At 36.8% G+C, this 27,449-nt stretch overlaps 1 protein-coding gene across 2 annotated transcripts in view; it reads left to right on the forward strand.

Annotated features, from left to right (window-relative positions):
• Nucleotides 1-27,449, forward strand: part of KCNT2 (potassium sodium-activated channel subfamily T member 2) — a 435,264-nt gene that overhangs the window by 132,370 nt on the left and 275,445 nt on the right. For both annotated transcript variants that reach the window (XM_061382138.1, XM_061382137.1), the window contains exons 2-4: nt 7,612-7,691; nt 9,795-9,894; nt 26,992-27,040. In XM_061382138.1, coding sequence (XP_061238122.1) covers nt 7,612-7,691; nt 9,795-9,894; nt 26,992-27,040 — 229 coding nt within the window. The remainder of the gene's footprint in view (nt 1-7,611; nt 7,692-9,794; nt 9,895-26,991; nt 27,041-27,449) is intronic.

A 27,449-nucleotide genomic window follows, 5' to 3' on the forward strand; every position in this document is an offset into this window, starting at 1 on the left:
TTGATGAACTCCTTTTCCTATTTGGAGCCAGTCTGTTGTTCCATGTGCAGTTCTAACTGTTGCTTCCTGAGCTGCATACAGATTTCTCAAGAGGCAGCTTGGGTGGTCTGATATTCCCATCTCTTTCAGAATTTTCCACAGTTTATTGTGATCCACACAGTCAAAACCTTTGGCATATTCAAAATTGGTAGCTCTGTTAAATAATTTAGTTACCAGAAGTTAGGAGTGTATATTTGGAAACAGATAAGAACCTTCTTTAGAGTCAACAGTCAAAGGGCAAAATTAAACAAACACTTCTCAGTATCCCTGTGATGGTCTGGTATTTGCACTGCTCTTTTGTAATACTTCACAGATAACCTGGAACTCTCCTAATAATGAAAAATTAACTTGAAGAGAAGGCAGGAAGCAAGAAGTAATAACTGAAAGACCAGTGTCCCAATTCTGTCTCAGTACTAGCTATAAATCTGAGAAAATCACTACAATTACTTGAATTAAACTTTTATTTAAATAAAATAAAAGTGATGGCTGCTTTAGTCGAGTCATAGCAACACTGTAAAAATTAATAAATCAACAGTAGTGGAATGTTTTTCTAAATGTTTATTAAATCGTGAGGAGATGGTGCAAATAAACAAGCACATCCAAATTAATAAAAAAAAATTGCAGGGAATGACCATTAATCTCAAGGCAGACCAAGTTGGAGTAAGGAAGAGATTTCAAGGATTCAGCCCACTACAAACCCAAGTATTTTTATCCTTAAGTAGTTATAACCTAAGGAAGAAAAGGAAGATGACTTCATTTCTTCTATTGCACTAGCAGCTCAGAGTCTTTAAGGTTTGTACCAAAGAAAGAACTTGGGACCACACTACCTCTTCATTCAGGCAGTGAATGGAACTAGGTTCCTAGTAGGTGCCAAGAAATTTAAATATTTAAGACATAAGCATGAACAAAACGCAGTATGGTCCCCACCCTCGTAGAGTTTACAATCTAATGGACTTATGTCGTATTACTGAGAAGTGCTACCGTCACCATCGTGAAGAGTGATTAGAAGAGAATGACAGCAGTTAGACCAGAAAGTCCAGATCAACACTGCCTTGTTTGAAATGAGTGCAGTAATTGTAAAACTGATACATGGACAGTATCAGAGGAAAGCAGGAAGGGAACGGCACCAAGGAGACACAGAAGAAGAACTTTCCTTTGGTAATGATCTGTGTCTACCATGAGTTCCCAAAGAGAATATCCGCAAAACTTTGGCATCCTAAACAGAGTCCAAGGTATTATCAATGCTCAAAAAAAAGAAAGAAAGAAAGAAAGAAAGAAAGTTTTCCTGAAAGATTGGTGCATTAACAACCTGGGTCACCATTAATTTTTGTATTTAAAGTTAGTAAAGAGGAATTTTAAGACTGAAATTGTAAAATTGCTTTTTAACAAGATATTACATATTTTTTATGCTAAATTCAAGTAACCAGAGCAACAAAAAATGGGAAAAAATATTGAAATCAGTATTAAGTCCTTGATATTGTTAAGGCAAATTGATGATAGTTATGCAATAAAAACCCTACAGTACTAAGAATTGTTCCAGAAAATAAAATATCTGGGACATTTTCAGTTTATATTTGAAGAATAGTATAAAGATAATGGCACATGAATCTTAGTTATGAACATAGAATAAAAGCTTCTAAAATAAAAGTAAATGAATCCAGCAGTAAATTACATAAATAGTTCACTATTACAAAAACAATATTCCACAATTGAAAATAAAATTGCCTAATATAAAAGCACCTCAAAGTTGGGCTTTCCTAGTGACTCAGATGGTAAAGAATCTGCCAACAATGTAAGATACTTGAGTTTGGTCTCCGGGTTGGGAAGATCCCCTGTCAGAGGGCATAGCAGCTCACTCTAGTATTCTTGCCTGGAGGATCCCAATGACAGAGGAGCCTGGCAGTCTACAGTCCAATGGGTTGCAAAGAGTGGAACATGATTGAGTGACTAAGCACATGACAATATAAAAACAACTAAAATAATTTACCAAGTTAATAAATCAAGAAAAAACAAAAATACACCATCAACTGATAGATTCAAGTTTTTTTTTTTTTTTTGAGAATCAGCATTCATTCATTCCTGTTATGATATTTAGTAAAATATAAGTATTCATTGCAATTTCATTGTCAATAATGTAATTACTTCTAAAGCACTAGATGCCTTCTAGGAAAACATACAATGGTTGTTTGATTGTTGTTTTCATCAAAAAGTTCTAGTCGATGTAGTAAGACAAAAACAATGAAAAGGGAATACAGATATTGGAAATTTCCAGACTACATGATTGTCCGCCTAGAAAACTCAAAAACTAAGCATGAAAAATATCACTACCTATAAGAGTTCAACATGATTGTCAATTACAATATCAAAAAAGTTAAAGGTCAGAACAGCAGTTTTAGAATAGTAAACAAAGTTATAGGCTCTGCCCAAATAAACCAACATATTATTAACCAATGGTAATGTATGTCAGTAGGAATAGATGTGGCATAGTAATGATTGCAATTCTACTTTATTTTTATTAACTACAACCACATATCCACTGTTATATTGGAATAAATGGGACAAAATGATCTTACATTTTATTTTGAGTATAAAAATGTGAAAAATGACATTTAAAGGAATAATGAGGGCAGATTTGCTCTAGTGTATTGTTCAAAACTCTATGGTTTTAGAATACGCTAAAATTACCTACTGGAGGTCAGTAGGTAAAGAGGTCAGTTCAGATAAAGTTAGATGGGAAGAAGGAATTCATAAATGAAGAGAAAAGGAGGAAGAGAAGAAGGAAGAAAGGGAAAAAAGAGGAAGGGAGAGAGGGAGTGAGGGAAAGAAGAAAAGAGGGAGGAAGTAAGTAAAAGCACATTTAAATCTGGAAAGGGAACTACTAACAGGATATTTAAAATCAGCTAAAATCATGAAAAAAAATGGGAAAGATAAAAACTAAATTCTGTCCCACCCAACTCCCTAAATACTAGAGAAGTATCTGGTGCTGGACAGTTCCCAAAATATACACTATACTAAGCTGCCTGGATTCCTGTACAGTTGTCATGAATCAAATAAGTCTCCATTCTATATTATAAATAATAAATCTAAATGACATTTTTTTTGTACCTGATGGAAGATAGGGTTCAAAAAGTGTTTTGCTTATTTTTTGTTTTTTCATTTGACCTTTGAAAAGTATTTGTATGAATGTATGCTTTAATATCATCCATGTTCCTTAGTGATGTTGACTGAGATCACTAGATTAATTAATTCTGTTGCTTCACATGATATTATAATGAGAATGGAATTTGTAAGTTATTTAATGAGAGACCTTACACCATGCAAAATCATTTTCACTTCAGGAAAAAATCCAGTCGCTTGCAAGCTGTTACTTAGTCTTTGGCACATTTATATGTATTGGAGAATACTCAATTTTATAGTGATGGCCATTTCAGAACTGGGTAATATCATTCATAATTCTCATAATTTCTATAACTAATCCTATACACCACATTATGAATCATCTCATTTTAATAATGTTGGTCATTTCAGTGTTTAAAGACAGCTGTTGAGTAAGGTTAAACATTTCCAGTTCCTTAAACTTGTCCTTATATGAAATGCTTTCCAGATACTCGTTGTTTGCTTAAGGATTTAGACGATCTCATTTTAGTTAAAATATGCATCTCTGCTGTATACTCAGTAATGCACTCCAGGTATTATCTGAAGAATGCACTGATACTATTATAAGCTTGATAATTCTAGGGAGCAAATCTACATGGCTTTTGTTTTATTACTTGTATAATAGCCATATGTCCTTCTCAAATTTGCTTTTGTATCCATAGCAAATTTGAATTAATGTAGCTTAATATCAGTGTCACAGTTACTTTATTAAAATGAACTTTCTTTCACTTGATCAACAAGGGAAGCAGGTCCAGTGATGGCTTTCCAAGATGCCAGTGGAGATGTGGGTCTTTGTATGTATTGTTATATGCATACACTTTGTATGTATATAACAAAGTGTCTGTATGTATATAAAGTGTATGTATGTGTACATACACTTTGTATGTATGTATATTGTTATATACATACACATACTTTATGTTGTTACACATAAAGTAAAAAATGAAACAAAACAGAAATCAAAAAAGGATACAAAAGAAGGAAAATGTTGATGGGTGAGAATATTGTCTTTAGGGATAAGAGATAAAGAGCAATTCAAGATTTTAGAATGTATAACTGATAAATCTTGGTTAGCAATTGATAACAGATACACACTGTGCAAGTATTTTGCAGCATATGTGAGTGTGAAGGTTTGCATATACATGTAGGGGTGTGTGCATGCACACAGACATGCACAAAGAGATGTTCTGCTAGAAGGTATTACTGCAATATCCATGGCTTGGTTCTAGAGAAATTAACAAGTAAAGAGAATCTTGATTTTTGTCATTTTACACATAAAGTAAAAAACAAAACAAAACAGAAATCAAAAAAGGATACAAAAGAAGGAAAATGTAGATGGTGAAAATGTTGTCTTTAGGGATAAGAGATAAAGAGCAATTCAAGTTTTTAGAATGTATAACTGATAAATCTTGGTTAGCAATTGATAACAAAAGCCCTTTGTTTTTACTGCATAAGAGATTGCTTTTAAAATATTAATAGATCTTTTTGAATATGCACCTTAGAATTTAGGAGTGAAATATTTCTCTAAGACATGAACATCTTCCTATGTCAATTATTTTCTCTCCAGTTTTATCTCTCGAATATCCCTACAAAACAAAAAGCAAACAAAAAGCCAACCCCCAAACTATCTACTTTATGTAGATTACATTATCAAAATTTTGTGATATTTAATTCAGTTCAGGCACTCAGTCATGTCCAACTCTTTGCGACCCCATGGACTGCACCATACCAAGCCTCCTTGTCCATCACCAACTCCCGGAGTTTACTCAAACTCATGTCCATCGAGTTGCTGATGCCATCCAACCGTCTCATCCTCTGCCGTCCCCTTCTTCTCCCATCTTGAATCGTTCCCAGCGTTAGGGTATTTTCTAATGAGTCAGTTCTTTATATCAGGTGGCCAAAGTATTGGAGTTTCAGCTTCAGCATCAGTCCTTCCAGTGAATAATCAGGACTGATTTCCTTTAGGATGTACTGGTTGGATCTCTTTGCAGTTCAAGGGACTCTCAAGAGTTTTCTCCAACACCACACTACAAAAGCATCAATTCTTAGGTGTTCAGCTTTCTTTATAGGCCAGCTCTCATCCATAGATGACTACTGGAAAATCCATAGCCTTGAATAGACTGACTTTTGTTGGCAAAGTAATGTCTCTGCTTTTTATCTTTTTAGTTTTCTGAATGTGGCATTTTATTTTATTTATTTTTTAATTTAATTTTATTTTTTAACTTTACAATATTGTATTGGTTTTGCCATATATCGAAATGAATCTGCCACAGGTATACATGTGTTTCCCATCCTGAACCCTCCTCCCTCCTCCCTCCCCATACCATCCCTCTGGGTCGTCCCATTGCACCAGCCCCAAGCATCCAGTATCGTGCATCGAACCTGGACTGGTGACTCATTTCAAAAATGGTATTATACATATTTCAGTGCCGTTCTCCCAAATCATCCCACCGTCTCCCTCTCCCACAGAGTCCAAAAGACTGTTCTATACATCTGCTTTTTAATATGCTGTCTTCAGTTCAGTTCAGTTCAGTCGCTCAATTGTGTCCAACTGTTTGCGACCCCATGAATCGCAGCACTCCAGGCCTCCCTGTCCATCACCATCTGCAGTGATTTTGGATCCCCCCAAAAATAAAGTCTGATACTGTTTCCACTGTTTCCCCATCTATTTCCCATGAAGTGATGGGACCAGATGCCATGATCTTCATTTTCTGAATGTTGAGCTTTAAGCCAACTTTTTCACGCTCCACTTTCACTTTCATCAAGAGGCTTTTTAGTTCCTCTTCACTTTCTGCCATAAGGGTGGTGTCATCTGCATATCTGAGGTGATTGATATTTTTCCCGGCAATCTTGATTCCAGCCTGTGTTTCTTCCAGTCCAGCGTTCCTCATGATGTACTCTGCATATAAATTAAATAAACAGGGTGATAATATACAGCCTTGACGTACTCCTTTTCCTATTTGGAACCAGTCTGTTGTTCCATGTGCAGTTCTAACTGTTGCTTTCTGACCTGCATACAGGTTTTTCAAGAGGCAGGTCAGGTGGTCTGGTATTCCCATCTCTTGAAGAATTTTCCACAGTTTATTGTGATCCACACAGTCAAAGGTTTTGGCATAGTCAATAAAGCAGGAATAGATGTTTTTCTGGAACTCTCTTGCTTTTTCCATGATCCAGTGGATGTTGGCAATTTGACCTCTGGTTCCTCTGCCTTTTCTAAATCCGACTTGAACATCTGGAAGTTCATGGTTCACGTAGTGTTGAAGACTGGCTTGAAGAATTTTGAGCATTACTTTATTAGCATGTGAGATGAGTGCAATTGTATGGTAGTTTAGGCATTCTTTGGTATTGCCTTTCATTGGAATTAGTGTGAAAACTGACCTTTTCTAGTCCTGTGGCCATTGCTGAGTTTTCCAAATTTGCCGACATATTAAATGCAGCACTTTCACAACATCTTCTTCTAAAAAGCCTCTTGATGAAAGTGAAAGTGGAGAGTGAAAAAGTTGTCTTAAAGCTCAACATTCAGAAAATGAAGATCATGGCATCTGGTCTTTCAGGACTTGAGAAACCTGTATGCAGGTCAGGAAGCAACATCTGAAAATTTCAGATGATGATTATTTGGAATTCACCAAGTTTGAACACAGTTGTTTTTTCACTCAGTATTTTGAAAATTTTGTTTTTGCTCTATCATTTGAGAGAAGTTGCTAGAATTCAGGGAGAAAGCAAACGCATTTATTAGAATGCTACTATGTTTTAGAATGTTGATACCAATTTATAGCTGATTAAAGGTAGAATATTCAGTCCCTTAATTGATCTGTCTGGTTGGTAACTTACCTCTGGTAACTTTAATGTTCCCCTTGCCAGTGCCACTCCTTTGTTGATCAAGCAATATTTAATATGAGACAGATAAATAAGAAAGTAAAGTGTCCCATATGTTATGTCCCAAAATAGGTTCAAGGTAAAGAGAATCCTTGATAAAATTCTATTTCCAAGCCCAGTCCCTTAAGATTCAGGAGATTTGGGATGGTTAGTTCATCCTGACTTTTTTAACCATCCAGTTGATTCTTACGACAGGGAAAAAATTGGGACTACACTGATGAAAAATTATTCCTCATACATATATGAAAGACTTTTGCATTATTGCTGTTTTGAGCTACCAGTAAAGCCCTGAATCGTACATACCACTCATTTATCTAGTAATACAGATAACTGAATTAACTGCATATGATATTTAAACGAGTATATCTTTAAAATTAGAACATAACTGGTACTCCCCAAAAAATCAGTGTTTTAACTCACTTCTCATTTTCTATGGTGGGGTTCGTTCAAATTATGTAATGTATTACACCACATAATTTGTTTTTATTTTCATATATCTTACTGTTTAGCTTAATTGTGTTTTTATTTTTTTGTTTGCAGGGTGCAAGTTGAATTCTATATGAATGAAAACACATTTAAAGAGAGACTAAAGTTATTTTTTATCAAAAACCAGAGATCAAGTAAGTCTTTCATTTTATTCCCCTGTCTATATTTTGTATATATGTTCACTGTCATAAAAAATACAGCTATACAGTCCTTTTTCAAAATATCTTTTATATACAGGAGTAAACTTGATAATCTTCTCTGTCAGGCATTAATGTTTAAAAAGCAGTAGATGTTGCCTCTGGTGATGATTATCTTGACACCTTTACATCTTCAAGTCTGGTATCATTTAGTAGACTTCTGAGTGGACCATTTGGATTGATAGAAATACTGAGGAAAATCATTTAAATGAGGGTTCCCCATATTTTCACTGTGAGAGACACCTAAAGCTTGTTTTGAGAAGACTCTGGTGATTCCAGGTAACCATAATGGGGAATAATTTTCTGATTTAGTGTTTAATAGGGATGAGTTTACCTATCACACCTAATAGCAAGAAGCATGTAGGATGTCCTGAAATGTACAACACCTTCCCCTGGAGATTTAAAATCATAAAGTGCAGAGCCAAGCTCAGCATATAGCATCCCAGGAATTCTTGCCATAAAATACATTTGGGAAACTTTGGAACTTCAAGAGGGCATGAAATTGGCATAGTCAGTGACCTCCTAAGCCTGTTCGGGGTTGAAGTGTCAGTCATACTTCTTACCTCTCCACAATACTATGTATTTTTGAAAAGTCATATATAGTGAACCAGTTTGCAATTTTTTTTTTCATGTAATTATTGCTTAAGATGTCAAAAAGCAATGGAAATAGTTTGGTGTAGACTTTACTCTTTCACAGTTTTGACCTCTGAATCCTCTTGGGTGGTTTAATGTGCTTCTGTGGGTTCATAGAGAAAAACTGGAGTTATGAGAAGTTGTCTGAATACTGACCACAGGAAGTATTTCAATCTGTAAGGCACACAAATTACAGAATCTTAATGGCTGGTTAGTTCAGGGTTAGGTTAATAATAACTAGCGCTTCTCTAATCTGATTGGTTAGAGGTTGCACCAATAGATATTACTTGAATAGTCCACATCATTTGCATAGAAGGTTTCCTTTATTTTAGTAGTAAAAATTCTGTCTCTCCAGGCCAGAAAGAATACCCAGCTTTGGCTAAACTTTTAAGGAGACCAGTTCTATAAAACCAGGGCAATTTCATTAACAGTTTAAAAGACTTTATTAAGAAACTAACCTGTATGTACCTAGCATTTTAATAGGAAAACCAAGGAAAAATTACACAATTAATAAGCATTAACCTTTTACTGTTAAATATTACCTGAAGTACACTCACCTATAGCAGAGTAAAAACAAAATGGCATTTCATTTTTAGATCTTATTAAGAAATAATTATTGGAAGACCTTTCTCAGAATTTTATTCATAATGTGTAAATCTGGTACCACCTGATAATTGCAGGAAAGGTAATGCTTCTATTAATCAGATTTTAAGCACATTTTGCTTAATGTTAATTAGTCCTCTCCAACATCAACTATCATAGCCATGTACAAAGATACGTCCATAGCTGTGTTATTTCCTACAAAAAAAGTTTTTAAGATTTCATCAGTATTTAAACCTATAACAAAAAGTTAGTTGAATCTCAAAAATGGGAGTGTGAGTGTGTATATTTCCCATTATATGCTATTAGGATTTCTCGTTAATTCTATAATTACTATCTAAATGTATAATACATAATTATATATGATTATAATTTCTGTGTAATCAAATCTGCAAGGTGCTCAAAAGATACAAAGTTTATAACTTATCCTTGTGAATTTATAAGCAACTAGATTTTCTGGCTAATTAAAATTTATTCCCAAATTTATAGATCTATAAAATGGTTAAACTTTTAAGCATACCTAAACCAATCTTGGTTGGATATGATCTTTATGGCTTTGAATGCTCAAAAGTTGAATTACTTAGTGTATAATATCCACTATTATTTGTGGTTCATACCAGCTGTCATTCTCATTTTTTGTTTCAGTCTTCAGGCACTTAGAACTTCAGAGTGTGTATACAATTATGGTAGTGTAGTTTCTAAACACAATTTAAATGCTGTACTTAATATTGATATATTTGACAATTCTTTTTAGTTATCTGTGAACTGAGTTTAAATGAAAATCCAATTTCTGTTCTTTGTTTAAAGGTCTAAGAATACGTCTGTTCAATTTTTCTCTCAAATTATTAAGCTGCTTATTATACATAATCCGAGTGCTACTAGAAAACCCTTCACAAGGAAATGAATGGTAAGGTGTCTTTGTATGATTTTCTGCAGTATTGTTTTGATTAGTTTAAGTTGTATTATAAGTTTTGAGGTAAAACTGGTAATAACATTATGCTAGTTTTAGGTATACAACATAATGGTTCAATCTTTGTATACATCACAATAAGTCTAGTTACCATACATCACCATATAATCCATATATTATAATGGATTATAATAAAAAATTTTATTAAAAAAATTTTTTTGACGAGCCACCAAACTCTTTTCCATAGTGGCTTCACCAATTTACATTCTCACAAATCATGTAAGAGGATTCTCTTTTCTCTAAAACTTTCAATACTTTTTCTTTTTATTATGATCATTCTAACAGGTATGAGGTGATTTCTCTTTGTGATTTCGAGTTGTATTTCCCTAATACTTGGATTTCCCTATTACTGTTGAGAACCTTTTCATGTATCTGTTGGACATCTGCATATCTTCTTTAAAAAAGTGTCTATCTGGATTCTGTGACAATTTTTATTCTTTTTTTTTGTTTGTTTGTTTTACTATTGAGTTGAATGAGTTTAATATTTTGAGTATTAACTCCTTTTCAGATATACAATTTGAAAATATTTTCCCATTCTAGGTTGCTTTTTCATTTTATTGATGGTATGCTTTCCTGTGCAGTAGCTTTTCAGTTTGAAATAGTCCCACTTTTTTTTTTTTTTTGCCTTTGCTTTTGACATCAGATTCAAAAAATCATCACCAAGGCCTATATCAAAGGACTTACCACCTGTTTTCTTCTAGGAGTCTTATGGTTTGGTTTCACACCTTACATTCAAGTCTTTCATCCATTTTGGGTTAATTTTTATGTATCGTGTAAGACCGTGGTCTTTGTTGTTGCTCTGCTTCCCAGGTGGCTCAGTGGTAAACAATGCATCTGCCAGTGCAGGAAACATGGGTTCAATCCCTTGGTCAGGAAGATCCTCTGGAGAAAAATATGGCAACCCACTCCAGTATTCTTGCCAGGAGAACCCCATGGACAGAGGAGCCCTGGCCATGGTCCAGGGGCTTCACAAAGAGTTGGACAGAACAACAACAACAAAGATAGTGGTCTAGTTTCATTTTTTACATGTGTTCTATTTTCCCAGCTCAATATATTGAAGAGGCTGTCTTTTCCTCATCGTGTATTCATAGCTCCTTTGTCATATATTACTTGACTGTATATGTGCATATTTATTGTTGGGCTCTACATTCCATTTCATTGCTCTTTGTATGTTTTTAATGTCAATACCATGCTGGTTTTGTTACTATAGCTTTGAGTATAGTTTGAAATCAGGGAGCATGATTCCTCTAGGCTTGTTATTCTTTCTCAAGGTGCTTGGCTTTTTAGGGTTTTTTGTGGTTCCATAGAAATCTTTAAATTGTTTTAGTATTGTGAAAATGTCATTGGAATTTTGATAGAGATTACAGTGAACTTGTAGATTGCTTTGGATAGTATGGACATTATAACAATACTAATTCTTCCAATCCATGGGCACAGGATATCTTTCTATTTCTTTGTGTCTTATTTATTGAATAATTTATTTTATCAGTGTCATAGTTTTCAGCATACAGGTCCTTTCACCTCCTTGACTAAATTTGCTTCTAGGAATTTTATTCTTTCTGATGCAATTATAAATGAGGTTGCTTTCTTAATTTCTCTTTCTGATATTCCATTATAATTTATAGATATGCACAGATTTCTGTGCAGTCGTTCTATGTATCCACAGAGAGTTGGTTCCAGGACACAAGCACAATACCAAAATCCACAAATGTGCAAGTCTCTTACATGAAAAGGCATAATATTTGCATATGATCCATGAACATCCTTGCATATACTCTATGTCATTTCTAAATTGCTTATAATACAAATCTTGTGTAAATGATAGTAAATAGCTGCTAGCATGGGGGAAATTCAAGTTTTGGTTTTGGGAAATTTCTGGAATTTTTTTTTTCAAATACTTGTGATCCATGGTTGATTGAATCTGCAGATGTAGACCCCAGGGATAAGGAGGGCTAAATGTATGTTGATTTCGTATCCTACAACTTTGCTGAATTTATCTATTGGTTCTAACAGTTTTTTGGTGAAGTTCTTAGGGTTTTCTATAGGCAGTCTCATGTAATCTACAAATAATTTCAGTTATACTCTTTTTTTTTTCCAATTTGGATGACTATTTCTTTGTCTTGCTTAATTGCTGTGGTGAGAACTTACAGTACTCTGTTGATAAAAGTGACAAGAGTGGGCATCTTGTCTTGTTCCTGATCTCTGAGGGAAAGCTTTTAACTTTTCATTGAGTATGATGTTAGCTGTGGGTTTGTCATATATATGACCTTTATTATGTTGAGGTCCATTCCCTCTATACCTGTTTTGATAAGAGTTTAGAAATTGTTATAAAACCAAAACATAACACATACATGTTTGTGGCACTACGCAGTATTTAGAAAGTCCTGTTCTTCCCCACCTACCTCCTCCCTAATCACACCTCTAAAGGACAAGAAGTTGCTGACCAGATTGAAGTGAGCCCAAGATACTCATTGGGCTGTATTTTCATAAATGAACAGGGTCGCTATATTAACGGGCTTCCCAAGTGGCACTAGTGGTAAAGAACCTACCTGCCAGTGCTGGAGATGTGAGAGACCTGGGTTCAATCCCTGGGTCTGGAAGATGCCCTGGAAAAGGGCATGGTGACTCACTCCAGTATTCTTGCCTGGAGAATTCCATGGACAGAGGAGCGTGGCGGACTTTAGTCCACAGAGTCTCAAAGTGTTGGACATGACTGAAGTACGGATGTTGAATCAAAATTTGACAATGTCTTTTCTGTATCTGTTGAGTTCATTATATAATTTTTTACTGGTTAAAGTGGTTAGTATTAATGAGATGTTGAACCATCTCTGCATAGATAAATCTCAGGAATAAAGCCCATTTGATCATGATGTATGTGTACTAAGTTGCTTCAGTGGTGTCCAACTTTTTACAACTCTGACGACTGTAGCTGGCCAGCTCCTCTGTCTGTGGGATTCTCCAGGCAAAAATACTAGAGTGAGTTACTATGCCCTCCTCTAGGGATCTTCCTGACCCAGGGATCAAATCCATGTCTCTTACATCTCCTGCGTTGATGCAGGGCCTCCTTACCACTAATGCTACCTGGGAAGCCTGTATATCTCATAACTAATTATTATAGTTAGTTTTACTACTTTTTTCTTTTAGCCTTAGTAATAGTTTAATAAATGGTCAGTCCACTAGTTTTATTGCTATGTACCTTTACCTGTGAGATTTTTTTTACCATCTTATGTTTTCTTGTTACTGGATAGTGCCTTTTCGGCTTAAAGAAGTCCCTTTAGCATTTCTTTAAACAGGGGTTTAGAGGTGATAAAATCCTTTGGCTTTTGCTTGTCTGGAAATTTCTTTATCTCCCTTCAATTTTAAGTGATAACTTTGCCAAGTAGTGTTCTTGGTTGTAAGATTTTTCTTTTCAGCAATTTGAATCTGTCATGCCTCTCTCTCTCGGCCTGCAAATTTTCTTCTTGAAAATCAGCTGATAGACGTATGGAAGTTCCCTTGTATGTAAAAAGGTTTTTTTTTTTTTTTTCCTCTCTTGCTTTTAATATTCTCTTTAACTTCCTACATTTTTATTACAATGTGTCTCTCTCTGTGTTTGTCTCATTTGTAACTCTCTTGTCTTTCTGGACCCAGATGTCTGTTTTCTTCTGTAGGTTAGGAATATTTTCAGTCATTATGGCTTTGTATAGACTTTCTGTCCCTTTTCTCTCTCTCTGCCTTTTTTGTCATCCCTATGATGTGTATATTGGTCTTTTGGATAGTGGCCCATAAATCCCTTAAGCTATCTTCACTCTGTCTTTTTTTTTTTTGCTCCTCTTACTGAAAGAATTCTGCTATCTTGTCTATAAGTTTGCTTTTTTTTTTCTTCTTCTTCTGCTTGATCTAGTCTTCAGCTGAAGCCCTTTGGTACATTTTCCAGTTCAGTTATTGAATTCTTTAGCCCTGTGACTTTCATTTTGGTGCTTTCTGACATTTTCCATCTCCTTTTTGAACTTCTCACTGTATTCATGTTTTCTCTCAAGTTTGGTGAGCATTTTTATGAGCATTATTTTGAACTCTTTATCAGGTAAATTAATTATCCCCATTTCTTTAAGGATTTTTAAAAATTCAATCTTGTTCTTTCTTTTGAAAACTATTCCTCAGATTCCTCATTTTGCTTTTCTCTCTGTGTTTCTTTATATTAGACAAAACAGGGAACTTCTCCCAGGCTTAAAGGAGTGTCCTTGTGTAAGCCGTGAACCTTATTGTTCGGCCCTGACCTAGCTTTTGATTATCTCTCAAATCTTTATGATTGTTTAAACACTCTGATTTATTCTTAATAACTTCCAGATTTTGAGGTTGTACTAAGCCCTGTTGTGTTCAAAGGTAGAGGTTTCAATCAGCCCCTAGTTTTGGCTAAGTGGAAGCCAGACCCTCGGGGAGCAGCCTTAAAGTCCTGTGGGACCACTGTCTTTGCTGGCCTCCAGACAGGTGATTTGGATGTGACAGTTCCACAAGTCAGGGCTCCAGATGAGTGTGTATTCTCCTCTCTGTGAGACCCTAGTGAGCTGTAGCAAGGCCTGAGAGAGTACAAAGATAACATTCACTCCCCTGGCCTTCACTCCCTAGAACTCCTCTGTAACCTCACGATATGTGGAAGGCCTGAAACTTCCCTTACACTGAGACTCCAGCACAAGAATATAAGCCTTTTTTAGTGGCAAACTGGAGATGTGTTTCAGTCTGCTGTGTCATGTTGTGGGGGTGGTAGCCTGCCAAAACTCACTCCTGATTGTTTCAGTCTCCTGGGTGCAGAAGTGCAGGCCACCAGAGCCAGGTACCCAAGGGGCATCTGCTGTTTGAACTGCCTGCACCTGCAGGCTTCAGTGGGGCCCCAGGATGGGGGGAAGTGGTACTAGCAAGGAGGAGCACAGAGAAGGCACCAGCCAGTGCCTACGCTTCCTAATAATGTCCAGAAAGACCCCTGTGCCCTTGGCAGTTGCTTTAAGATTGGCTAATGCATCAGTCCTGGGTGTTCATTGGTAGGTTTGATGTTGAAGCCGAAACTCCAGTACTTTGGCCACCTGATGCAAAGAGCTGACTCATTTGCAAAGACTTTGATGCTGGGAAAGATTGAGGGCAGGAGGAGAAGGGGACAACAGAGGATTAGATGGTTGGATGGCATCACTGACTCAATGGACATGGGTTTGGGTGGACTCCGGGAGTTGATGATGGACAGGGAGGCCTGGCGTGCTGTGGTTCATGGGGTCGCAAAGAGTCAGACAGGACTGAGCGACTGAACTGAACTGAATGCATCTCCTGCTGATGTGGTCTAGGTGGTTTTCAGACTGCTGGTTTTTCTCTGGGTCTTAGGCTTTCCAGGTATGGTGCTAGTGGTAAAGAACCTGCCTGCCAATGCAAGAGACAAAAACGATGTCGGTTCAATCCCTGGATTGGGAAGATCCCCTGGAGAAGGGCATGACAACTCCTGGGTATTCTTGCCTGGAGAATCCCATGGACAGAGGAGCCTGGTTGGCTACAGTCCATAGGGTCACAAAGAGGTGGACACCACTGAAGTGATTGAGTATGAGTAGGGTGACTTAGTCTGCATGAAGTGAAAGTTGCTCAGTTGTGTCCGACTCTTTGTGACCCCATGGACTCTATATATAGTCCCTGGAATTCTCCAGGCCAGAATACTGGAGCAGTTAGCCTTTTCCTTCTCCAGGGGATCTTCCCAACCCAGGGATCCAACCCAAGTCTCCTGCATTGCAGGCAGATTCTCTACCAGCTGAATCACGAGGGAAGCCCATTTCTTCTAGCACTTGGTTCCATTATTCTAAATAATAAGTGTACACTGCTCTTCCTTGGTTTGCCAACTTTGGATAGTAACTAGGAGCTTCCTACTTTGGTAGATCAAACTTAGTCTGCATATGAGCCCCTTAAGAGCAGGCTTCCTGTACCCTATGCCTTTTGGGTCTCCTGAACCTAAATCCTACTGGTTTACAAAGCTGCTGTTTCTCTAGGCTCATTTCTTCAGGTCCCAAGAGCGTCTGTGTGGAGCACAGACTCCGTACTCTGCACAGAGAAGCCCTGTGTGGTGAGATCCCTCCTGCACCTGGGTCACTGTCAGAGGCAAGGTTTTTTGATAATACTGCATCTCTGCTTCTCCTTGCTGTGCTGTTGTTTAGCCGCTCAGTCGTGTCTGACTCTTTGAAACCCCATGGACTGTAGGCCACCAGGCTCCTCTCTCCATGGGATTCTCCAGGCAAGAATACTTGAGTGGGTTGCCATTTCCTCCTCCAGGGAATCTTCCTGATATAGGGATTGAATCCATGTTTCCTGCATGGGCAGGTGGATTATTTACCACTGAATCCCCTGGGAAGCCACCTCCCTCTCCTATTGGTCTCATTATGGCCCTTATATTTCTTGTTGTGGAGAAGCTGTTCTGCTAGTTTTCAGGTCTTTTTCAGAGGAAATTGATCCATACATGGCTATAGATTTTGTGTGTCTATGGAGGAGGTGTGTTCGGGATCTTCCTATACTGCCATCTTGAATTACCTCCTGAATGTAGTATAAGTTTAAAGAATGCTATATGGAATTTATTTATTCAGTAAGTGTTTGTCACAAATAAATCGATCTGGTTTTCAGTTAATACATGAATGTAATCTTTGTAGGTTCTTTTAATATCTCTCTCTTTTTTTTGTTTATCTAATTGTCTTATGCTGATACTTGTCATCTACCCACACAATTTTTATTGCTAGTCTAAATACTGTAAGTAATGCTTTGAAATGGATCAGTCTCTTAAAAAAACCCAATACTTTTCTGTTCTTGATTCACATATACTCCAGAAAGGTTTACTGTTTTGTATTCCAGCTTTGTACATATTTTCAGTTATAGTTTAGAGGCCACTTTGAAAAAAAAGTTTCTTGAGGACAAAATTCTAAGTGAATTAAGTCAGACAAAAAAATAAATATTGTGTGATCTCACTTATATGGGGGAAATTTTAATACAAAACAAAGCAACAACAAAGCTAGTTATTTACTCTTGAATAGAAACAGCATTTATTGGGATGCTTAATTCAAGTTTCAGATTTAGCTTGTGTAGTTCTTTATCTAATTTGAGTTAAATGACATTGATTTATTTTAACTTACTTTTCCATTCATTATTGCTTTTATTAAATTGCATATCTATTCCTTTAAAGGTTCTCCTTTTAATTTCTATCCTTGCTAGAAGCAGTAGGAAAGGGGACTGGGTGTGTGATGGCCTGAATAATTATTATCTCATCACACACCTTGAGTTTTTGTCCAGCCTACTAAATTGAAAATAATTTTCAAAGCTGAAAACAAATTTGATGGCTAACTTCTGTACAATTATTTTTTCATGTAGAGGTTTGCCCTAAGAAAATTTAAGAAAAATTAAAAGATCAAAGTAAAATGGAAAATGAAGGCATAATATACATTTAAATGAATTGGTTACTCTTTGGCTTATTTAAACAGTGAAATGATTTCTTATGTGTTAAAGGGTTTGGAGATAAGCTAAAGATAGTGAAATTTCATCATGTAATGATTTATGTGATAATTCTTTATGAAATAATTTATTTAACGAATGTAATATGGTTATTTTACTACCTCTTTATTGAATACTTAGCATGTATTCATAGTGCTGAAATTAAAGACATAGCCATGAAAAGTAAAATTCATTACCCTCCGGAAATTTTCAACCCTTTTAAAGGTTTTATATTTCAGAGATCTTGTATTTTCTGTCATTGAGATGGTTGTTTTATTAATGTTATTTCCTTCAGTACACACTTAATCTTATTATTCCCACCTTCATGTAAAGAAGCATGTGTTTTCTTCTCTTTGTCCACTTTGAGAACCTCAGCACTAATCGTTTTAACCTTGTTTAACTTACTGGCGTCAGGAAGCCAGCACCTTTCCTGCCTCCCACCCCCACATTCTAACTACATGTTCATCTTCTCTACTTGGAGGTTTGATAGTCATAGCAAAGTTGTCATGTTCCAATTGGCTTCTATGATTTTCTGCGTCTCAGTGAATGACAACCCCATCCTTCCCCAAACCCTGCTCCACCCACAGCCTCCCACATTTTGGCTGATAGCAACTCCATCTGAACAGTTGCTGAGGCCAAATGTTTTGGAGTCAGTCATTCTTCATTTCTCTTTTTTTCTCTCACGTTCTCCAGCATGTGCAAAACCAGCAGAAAATTCCATCATGTCTACCTTCAAGATGGATCCAGCATTCAGTTCCTTTCCCGTGCTACCATTCTGGCCAAGCCGTCTTCCCTTTACCTGGATTACTATACCCTTCCTCACTAGTCCTGCTAATTCTGCCTTTCCCACTCTTCGGTTTATTCTTAATGAAGCAGCCAGTATTCCATTAAAGTCAGATTCTTGCACAACTGTGATCTGAGTATTGAAGTACCTACGAAGGATGTAAGAACCCCATTTTCCTCCTGTTACTCACCACCTCTCCCCCCGCACCCATTTTCCTCTGCCACTCTGGCATCTTCTCTGTTCCTGGGTCACGTTAGCCACTCTGCTGGCTCAGGGCCTTCATACCTGCTCTTCCCTCTGTCTAGAATTCCCTACAATCAGGTCACTCTGGCATGCTTCCTCAGATCTTTACTCAAAATCAAATTTGTAGTGACGGCTTAGCTGAACATCCTGTTTAAAACTGTGTTCTCCTCACAAGACTCCTTGGGATTACTTTTTTCCATTTCTTTTTCCATTTCTCTCCATGGCCTCTAACTCCTTCAATGGTGTACGTGTGTTACCTGTTTATGTTGTTTTCTCTGCATTCCACATGGATTTCAGTGGATATTCCATGAGGGCACAGGTTGTTTGTTGTCTGAATCCTCAGAACCTGGCACCAGTGTGGCACTGAGTAATTATTACACGAGTAAGTGAGTCGAGGAGGGAATGAAGGTCCTTTTCGGTCTGACCTTTGCCTCCTTCACCTCAACAGCTTCACGCTCCAGCCCTGCTGACCTCCTTGAAGCTGCTTATACATACTCTGCTCTCCATTGTCTCAGAACCTTAAACATTTGCTCCCAGTTCTCAGACCTCTGTCTTCCACTCCTATCCCTCCACATCCATTGTTTCTCACCTTACCTCAGGACCCCTGGACCTTCCAGATAACAATTTGTTGGATAAAACTTGATCTGACACTCTTCCTTGACATCATGCCCTATAACCTGGTGCCACTGTTCTCGGAGGGATAGTAGTCTTGGAGCAAGAGTTTATCTCCCTGTCCCGGGATTGAACCTAGACACCATTCCACCAGGGACTAGAGACTGGAAGCAGAATTCTCTGATTCTTACCCAGTTTGGAAGCAAAAATGTCACAAGGAGGCAAAAACTGCAAAACAGGTACAAAGTTTACCATTAGAGACACACAGCACAATGGGAGAACACAGAGAGACAGCTTGTTTTATTTAAGTCAGAAGCAAGACAGAAACACAAACCCAGAGAGGAAGGGTATGAGCATCCGCTCTAATGAGGAAAGCACAGTAAGTCAGAAACTGGACTGAGATCCACACTCAGAGAGAAGTGCAGGAGTCCTGAACGAGGAACACAGTTAAGAGGTGACTTAAATCACTTACACAAGACAGTCCTTGTGGGTCTTGGTTTACGTTTGGCCAGTTATCTTGTTTCTTTCTTCATTCCCTGGTTCTAAGACCCTCCCCAATGTGCATGTGCATCTTTTCGATAAAATGGACCCCATCTCACCTGTGGGTGCATGTCCACACTTATTATGGACCCCCTCCCTTTTTGACCCTCAAGGAGCCTTCCTGCGCATGTGCAGAAGTGAAGTCTTCCTTGAACTCAGGAGTGGGCACCTTATCTCTTTACTTCAGCAGAGGTCAGCTTCAGCCACTAGCTTTGTCCCCAGAGTGTCTGGGTGAGAACAAAGCTTCAATCTTACACCACTAAACAAACACCAGCTGTCCATTTTAGGAGTCCGTCTATCTCCTATATCACCACTCTGGGTTAGGAGTAGTTTCTGTGGATTCTCCAAGTGTCCCCCATGTATTTCTGTCACTGATACACCAGCATTGTTTTTAAAACTTGGTGATTTATAAAAGAAATGTACTTTAGAGATACCTGAGAATCATAAAATGAGGCACGACAGGATCCTTTTTATAATGAAAGAGCATTGGCAAGTAATAGAAGAGTGAAATAATATTATTTGAAAACAGTGAGCAGTTTCCAATAATTAACTTCTCTGTCATATTAGTAAGAATGTTCAACTGTAATTACAGAGGGTATACATTTGAAAAATCAGATTACTGCAATTAAAAAAGCATAACAAAATAACTCATGGCTCCATTTTGAATACATTGTTCTGTTTAGTTCCCGTCAGGGTAGTATTGGTTAATGAAAAACAGCAGTGACCTTTACAGACACAGACTCTATTTTAAAATAATCAGGCTAATTTGGCAAAGAGATTAATTGAATTAGAAATTCTGACATAACAAAGATGCAGATATTTTGTGCCACTTTGCTTCATTTTTAAGTCCCAGGAGTCGAAACTGATGTGAAAATGTGGGTGTGGACAAACAGAAGGATATGAAAAGAATTTTACTGTTAATGCATGAAATTGTGCAAATGGCAAGCTCTCATGGAGGCACAGTTTGTAATAAATGATTTCAAGGCATTAGCAAAGGAAACACACCTATCATGTAGTTTATGGATTTCATTGAGAACTGAGCCATCAGCATTGTCTTTATTGCCTGCTGGCACTTACAGTTCTTCACTAGGTCAAAACTTATGCATCCTTTCCCACTTTAAAAATTGTTGAAGTGATTATCAATCTTCAATATCAAATGACAAAGACAAAGTAAGAATCATGTAAATGTGCTCATATTTTATGGTAATGGGATTTACATTTAGAATAAGTGCCTAATGGAGCCACAAGTGTGTTGACATGATGTTCTAATTTTAAAGACCCTTTCTTCTTTAGGGTAATAACTATTAAAATAAGAAATTTAATTTTTGCAGTATGTTTAAATATCTGATGACCAGTGAGATTGAATATCATAATATTGACCTTTTCTTCTCTCGTACGCATTGATTATATAGTACAGATAAAGCATCCCCAAGTGTTCCAACAGGCAATCTGAACAATTCAAAAGGATTTCTTTACCAGATTCTGGTGCTGGTGTTCCTAGTCAGGGTTCATCTTCTCCATATGGTGATGGTCACACACACACACACACAGATGTACCCTATAGCATGGTAAGTTCAGTGTCCTACATGGAACCACTTTCACTCAGTGGCTATGTGCTGTCCTAAGACCCTACACCACTTTGTAGTCAGGTTTCGGAAAGATGAAGAGAACATGGGAAAAGATACAGTTGTTAAAGTTATTGGCCGACGAAGGAGTATCACTTTTACTTGTGTTTCATACCTAGATCTCACTGGGGAATCAGTGACACAGTCATACCATGACCCAGAGGCTGAGAAAGTCACCTTTGGCCAAAGAGTAGCTTTTTACACCCAACTCTGTACCATGGAAGGGGAAAAAAAAATAACATTGATAGGAAGCCACTTCTACGTCAGCCCATGTGTGTCTGATGGAAAGATTCTTAAGAGTCTATTATTTCAAAGACTCAGCGTTTAGTTCTCTCTGCCGCATCTCCAACAGTGGTGTGAAGTATTGTTGTTATTTTAGTCGCTAAGAAGTGTCCAACTCTTTTATGACCCCATAGATTGTAGCTCCCCAGGCTCCTCTGTCCATGGGGTTTCCCAGTCAAGAATGCCATTTCCTTCTTCAAGGGATCTTCCTAACCTAGGGATCAAACCTGCATCTCCTCCATTGGCAGGCAGATGTTTTACCACTGAGTCACCTGGGAAGCCCAGTAGGAAGTATACCCATTTTGAAAGGATTCAGTTATTGGAAAATCTTTGTAATATATTGTCAAGACTCTACTATGCTTCAGTATCCTGGTCAAATGATAAATTTATGTTAAATTTTGTCCGTCCTTAAAATGTGGCCATTTTAAGGAATCCTCATTTCTTAGGATTTGTTATGATTAAGAGAGTGTCATAATTTTCCTCTTTGATTTATTGGTCTTAAACTTTTGTTAATACAATACAAGCTTGCCTACTGAGTTTGCAGCTTTGTCAACCCAAGTTCCTCTTGAGCTGTGACCCACAAGTCTTTCATATGAATTCTGCCCCAGGCAATGACGCTATAACTTTTCTGTGTTTACCAGATGCTTGATTCTTCCAGTTAACATTTTTACCCCTGACCTCTACCTCTGCTGCCAAAGCAGTTCTGACATTTTTAGCAGCTATTTCCTTATCTTTAGCAGAGGTATTTATTCACCATAAATAAGTGAGCTGTCAAGAGTGGCTGGGGTTGCATGTCATTAACTTTTCATATCTAATTACTATTATTTCCATTGTTTGATATAGTTCTTCCAGTTTTCATAATCATTCTTCAATGTGATTTTTATCTATAGGCCTAGTTAAGCCATATAAATAATAAATGTTATATTTTTATTATTTTTATTTATATATTATATGGTGATGGTAGTTTAGTTACTAAGTCATGTTTGACTCTTTGCAACCTGCTGTAACCCACCAGGCTCTTCCGTGTATGGGATTTCCCAGGCAAGAATACTGGAGTGGGTTGCCATTTTCTTCTCCAGGCGATCTTCCTGACCAAGAGATTGAACCCACGTTTTCTACATTGGCAGGTGGATACTTTACCACTGAGTCACCTGGGAAGCCCATAATGTATTACACATAAATAATATTATTTATATAATAATAAATTAACAAATTAAACTAGCTAAATAATATAAATTTTATTTTTATTTACTTTTAAAAATATGTATTTGTTTATTTGGCTGCACTGGGTCTTAACTGTGGCATGTGTGGAACTAGTTCCCCAACCAAGGATTGAACCGAAGCTCCCCTGCATTGGGAGCACAGAGTCTTAGCAACTGGACTACCAGGGAAGTCCCAAAGGTTGTTTTTATGTTCATTCTTGTTGTTCTGTTCTTATAGTTTAAAAAATGAAATCTGTTTTATTCTTACGATTGTACAAATGGTTCATGATTATTGCAATAGAAATACTTAGGGTGAGGGAAAGGAAGTAAACATTACCTAAAATCTCAATACCTACAAAAAAGTATTTTTAGTATTTTGACTGCCAATCTTCTGTAAATTGCATCGATACACACATACAGGTACCACAGTCATACTGATACAAAATATACATCATTTTTACCAATGACTTTTTTTTTTTCTTGTTGATGGCCTTTTTGCTGTTGTTGATGATGAGCAAGTTAATTTAAATCTCTTGTTGGTTAGGTAGATTCCAGTTACTATTCTGCCATATGTAATACTGCAATCGATATTTCTGTGCAAGTCTATCCTCTGAGCACCTTTTTGTCAATGGGATTGCAGCTCATTTGGAATTAGAGGCTAGCTGCTAGTTTCAGTTTCACCTCTCATTCGTTTTGGTAGTTTTCAAGGAACATGGAGATCAGATCCCACACTCTTTTTTCATGATAAATGTATTTTATGAAGAGAGTTTGGGCACTACCTTTTTGCTAGAATGTGTACATTTTCCTCCTGTGTATTTAATTTAATTTAATGCCTGGTAAGGGGATGTAAAAGACAACTTTCCAATGGCGATGTCACTTCACATTGAAATTTACATATTCGAGTTTTGTAGAAATGTTTTTTTAAGGACTATGAAACTTATTCCACATGATACAGTCTTGTACTTAAAATTTTTTCTTCACAGGCTTATTTAAATTTAAGTACTCTGATATTTCAAGACCTATTAAAACAACATGTCAGATCACAGAAAATGTCATTAATTAGATAATTAGCTTTTAGTAAATCTGTATTCACTACCAATTTCCTTTTGAAAATGCTCTCAAACTTATGATTAGCAATTTATTTTATGATTTTATAATTTATTTTTTGCTTTTGAATTTATTTTATGAGTTTTCTATCTCCTTCTTTTGTATTTTATAACATATCATTTCTATGTACGAAAAAACCAACCTATATATTATACGTTCCTCTTTGTTCCTGCATACTTTGTTTTGACTTCATTTTTCAAGTGTTACTGAGAACATAATAAGGTGTGTTCTGGAAAGGAGAGTGGTGCTGAGTTCATCATCCACATTTTGCCTTTCCTGGCTCCATCCATTTGTCTGTATTGAATGCCTAGACTACTGTACTTGGGAAGACATTAGTACCATAATGGTGAGTAAAAGAGATATACTCCATCGTATGGAACTTGCAGTTCAGTGAAGATACAAGTATTAAAGAGGTACATTAACAAACAAATTTAAGGTTACTCCTGAGATGAGTGGAGGCAGAGGTATAGTGAATGACATGGCCTAAGAGATTCCTTGGCTGCACTGATCAAGGGGAAGTTTCCAGAAAGATTTCCCTGAGAGAAAGTTGAGCTGAGAGATCTCTGATGAGGGAAGAACATGTTAAAAGGGCTGCAATAGGAAGCAGTGTGTCACTGCTTAGACTTAGTTGACTAAGTCTAAGAGTGCCAGGGTCCAAGTTTTGGTCTTTATCTTAACACAAGTAAAGTGTCAGGGTTCAGTGGGGTGATGTGACATGACATGCATTAGAAGGAATCTGTGTAGTTGAAATTTGGAGAAAAAATATAGAAAACAAAAGGAAGTGTAGGGTCCAGGTTTTGGCTTTTACAAGAGCACAATTGTAAGAAAATGATCATTTATAGTAAGGTGGTTCTGGCCATAGATATGAAGAGAAGTAGATACATTTTACAGATATTTGGTGGAAAGAATTGGAAGGGTTTGGTGACTCATGTATTCAGTATTTATAGATAGATGGCAGGAAAGCACCTAAGATGATGCCCAAGTCTTTGGCTAACCAAACACAATGAAATTTGGTGCCACTTACTGAGATGTGAAAGGCCGAGAAGACCTATTTTGCTGGGAAATGGTGCAGGTTTGGTTTGGAGCAAGTCAGTAATCCAGATAATGTTATATTCTAGAATCACAAAGAATAATACACTAGATTGTTTTGTTGTTATAATTCAGTTGCCAAGCCATGTCTGACTCTTTGCAACCCTGTGGACTACAGCACACCAGGCTTTCCTATGCTTAATTTTCTTCCAGAGTTTGCTCAAATTCATGTCCATTGAGTCAATGATGCCATCCAATCATCTCATCCTCTGTCGTCCCTTTCTTCTCCTGCCCTCAGTCTCTTCCAGCATCAGGGTCTTTTCCAATGAGTCAGCTCTTTTTATCAGGTGGTCAAAGTATTGAAGCTTCAGTATCAGTCCTTCCAATGAATATTGAGGGTTGATTTCCTTTAGGATTGACTGGTTTGATCTTGCAGTCCAAGGGACTCTCAAGAGTCTTCTCCAGCACCACAGTTTGAAAGCATCAATTCTTCAGCACTTTAGCCTTTTTTATGGTCTAACTTTCACGTCCATACTGGATGACTACTGGAAAAACCATAGGTTTGTCTATATGAACCTTTGTCCGAAAAGTGATGTCTCTGCTTTTTAATTCGCTATTTAGGTTTCATAGCTTTACTTCCAAGGAGCAAGTGAATATACTAGGTATTTTCTTTGAATAGTCTTCTAAATTTTACAGTTCTTTTTTAAACAAGGAATTTTAAAGAGTTTATTGCTCTTTGTGTTTGTTTAACATATTACCCAAAATAAAATGATTCAAAGATTTAAAAATACACACTCTGTTTTGGGATTCCTCGAATACTTTATCACTGTAGTGAGTGGGCTTAGTTCTGTTTGTAGTTTTTTTGTTTGCATTTTTTGGGCAATGTAATATAGCTATTTTCATCTTTTCCTGAGTAGAGTATGTTGCTGGGAATGACTAGTATTTGAATCAGCTGTGCACCAAATGATGTAGATAGGGATGAAGTATAAACAGTGAAAAATTGTAACTAGTCGTACATTAGAATATATGATGTTCTTTGCAGACTATAAATGATTTTTAGCATCAAAGATAATAGCACTTTTAAGACACATTTAAAGATAATTACTCCTTATTCTGCATAATGTTTTATGCTAACCTCAGTCACAGTTTTTTTGGGGGGTGGTATATTAAATATTTTATTAAATATTAATACGAATCTAAATATTAATGTGCTTTACAATCTGAAAGTGTTAGTATTAGTTAGACTGAGTGAAGTCGCTCAGTCATGTCCAACTCTTCGCGAATCTATGAACTGCAGCCTACTAGGGTCCTTTGTCCATGGGATTTTCCAGGCAAGAATACTGGAGTGGGTTGCCATTTGCTTCTCCAGGGTATCTTCCCAACCCAGGGATCAAACTCTGGTTCTCCCGCATCGTGGGCAGACGCTTTACCATCTGAGCCACCAGGAAAGCCCAAATATTAATGTGCTTTACAATCTGAAAGTGTTAGTCGCTCCAGTCATGTCCAACTCTTTGTGACCCATGGACTGCAGCCCCCCAGTCTACTCTGTCCCTGGGATTTCCCAAACATAAATACTGGAGTGGGCTGCCATTCCCTTCTCCAGGGATCTTCCTGATCCAGGGATCAAACCTGGGTCTCCTGCTTGGCAAGTGAATTCTTTACTGTCTGAGCCACCCCTTCAACCTGAGTTACTGACTTTATTCTGATTATTTCTACTGTTGAATTTGTACTGACAAAATGCTGTTTAAAAATAATAAAATGCTAGAGTTTATTGAAGGTGTTTAAGTGACTTTTCACTGGAGTATTGATTAGCAAATGGTTTGGAGTTTTTCTCCCCTGGCATTTTCATTCTTTAAATAAGAGTCCATGGTCTTTTCTTTTGATTAGTATGAGACCGAAAACAAAATAAAGAAGAGTTTTTTCCCTGAAATAGAAATGAATATTACCAAAAAGAAAATTAAACCAGTATAAAGGTTTTTTCCCTAATTTTAATTTTGATGTTAATATATTGTCTCTATTTTATTGTCTCTTTATGTTAACAACATTTAAATATTTTCAACTTTTATCAAAATTTGAAAATGAATGTTTTTTTCACTTGGAAAAATCTAATGTCTTATCATTCTTTTTATAGGTCTCATATCTTTTGGGTGAACAGAAGTCTACCTTTATGGGGCTTACAGGTTATGTACAATTTTGTTTTATTCCTATATGTCTAGATGTACTCATATTTTACAGGCAGTACTATTGGGGAGAAAATTATTGATATTAAAAATAAACAATTAAAATTGCTTATTGTTTAATTAACCTTAATGCACATCTTGAAGTTTTTATTTCTTTATGTTAACCTGAGCCTTGCATTCTACCTGTTGAGAATTTCCTCATGGTCAGGATTAGACTTCAGAAAGCTTGAGTAAAACAATGTTTGAAATCACAACAAGTTCTCCAAACTAATTTATGTGTTCCTAAATTCTTAGGTTACATCCATGTTTGAAAAATTAGTCAAAAGTCCTTAACCACGTTTGCCTTTTTACCTTATGTTCTCAATATCAGGGGCATGGCAGAATCTTGATGAATAATTGTTAAATGAAT

This window comes from Bos javanicus, chromosome 16 (genome assembly GCF_032452875.1).
Source record: "Bos javanicus breed banteng chromosome 16, ARS-OSU_banteng_1.0, whole genome shotgun sequence".
In the NCBI taxonomy this organism is placed as follows: domain Eukaryota; kingdom Metazoa; phylum Chordata; class Mammalia; order Artiodactyla; family Bovidae; genus Bos; species Bos javanicus.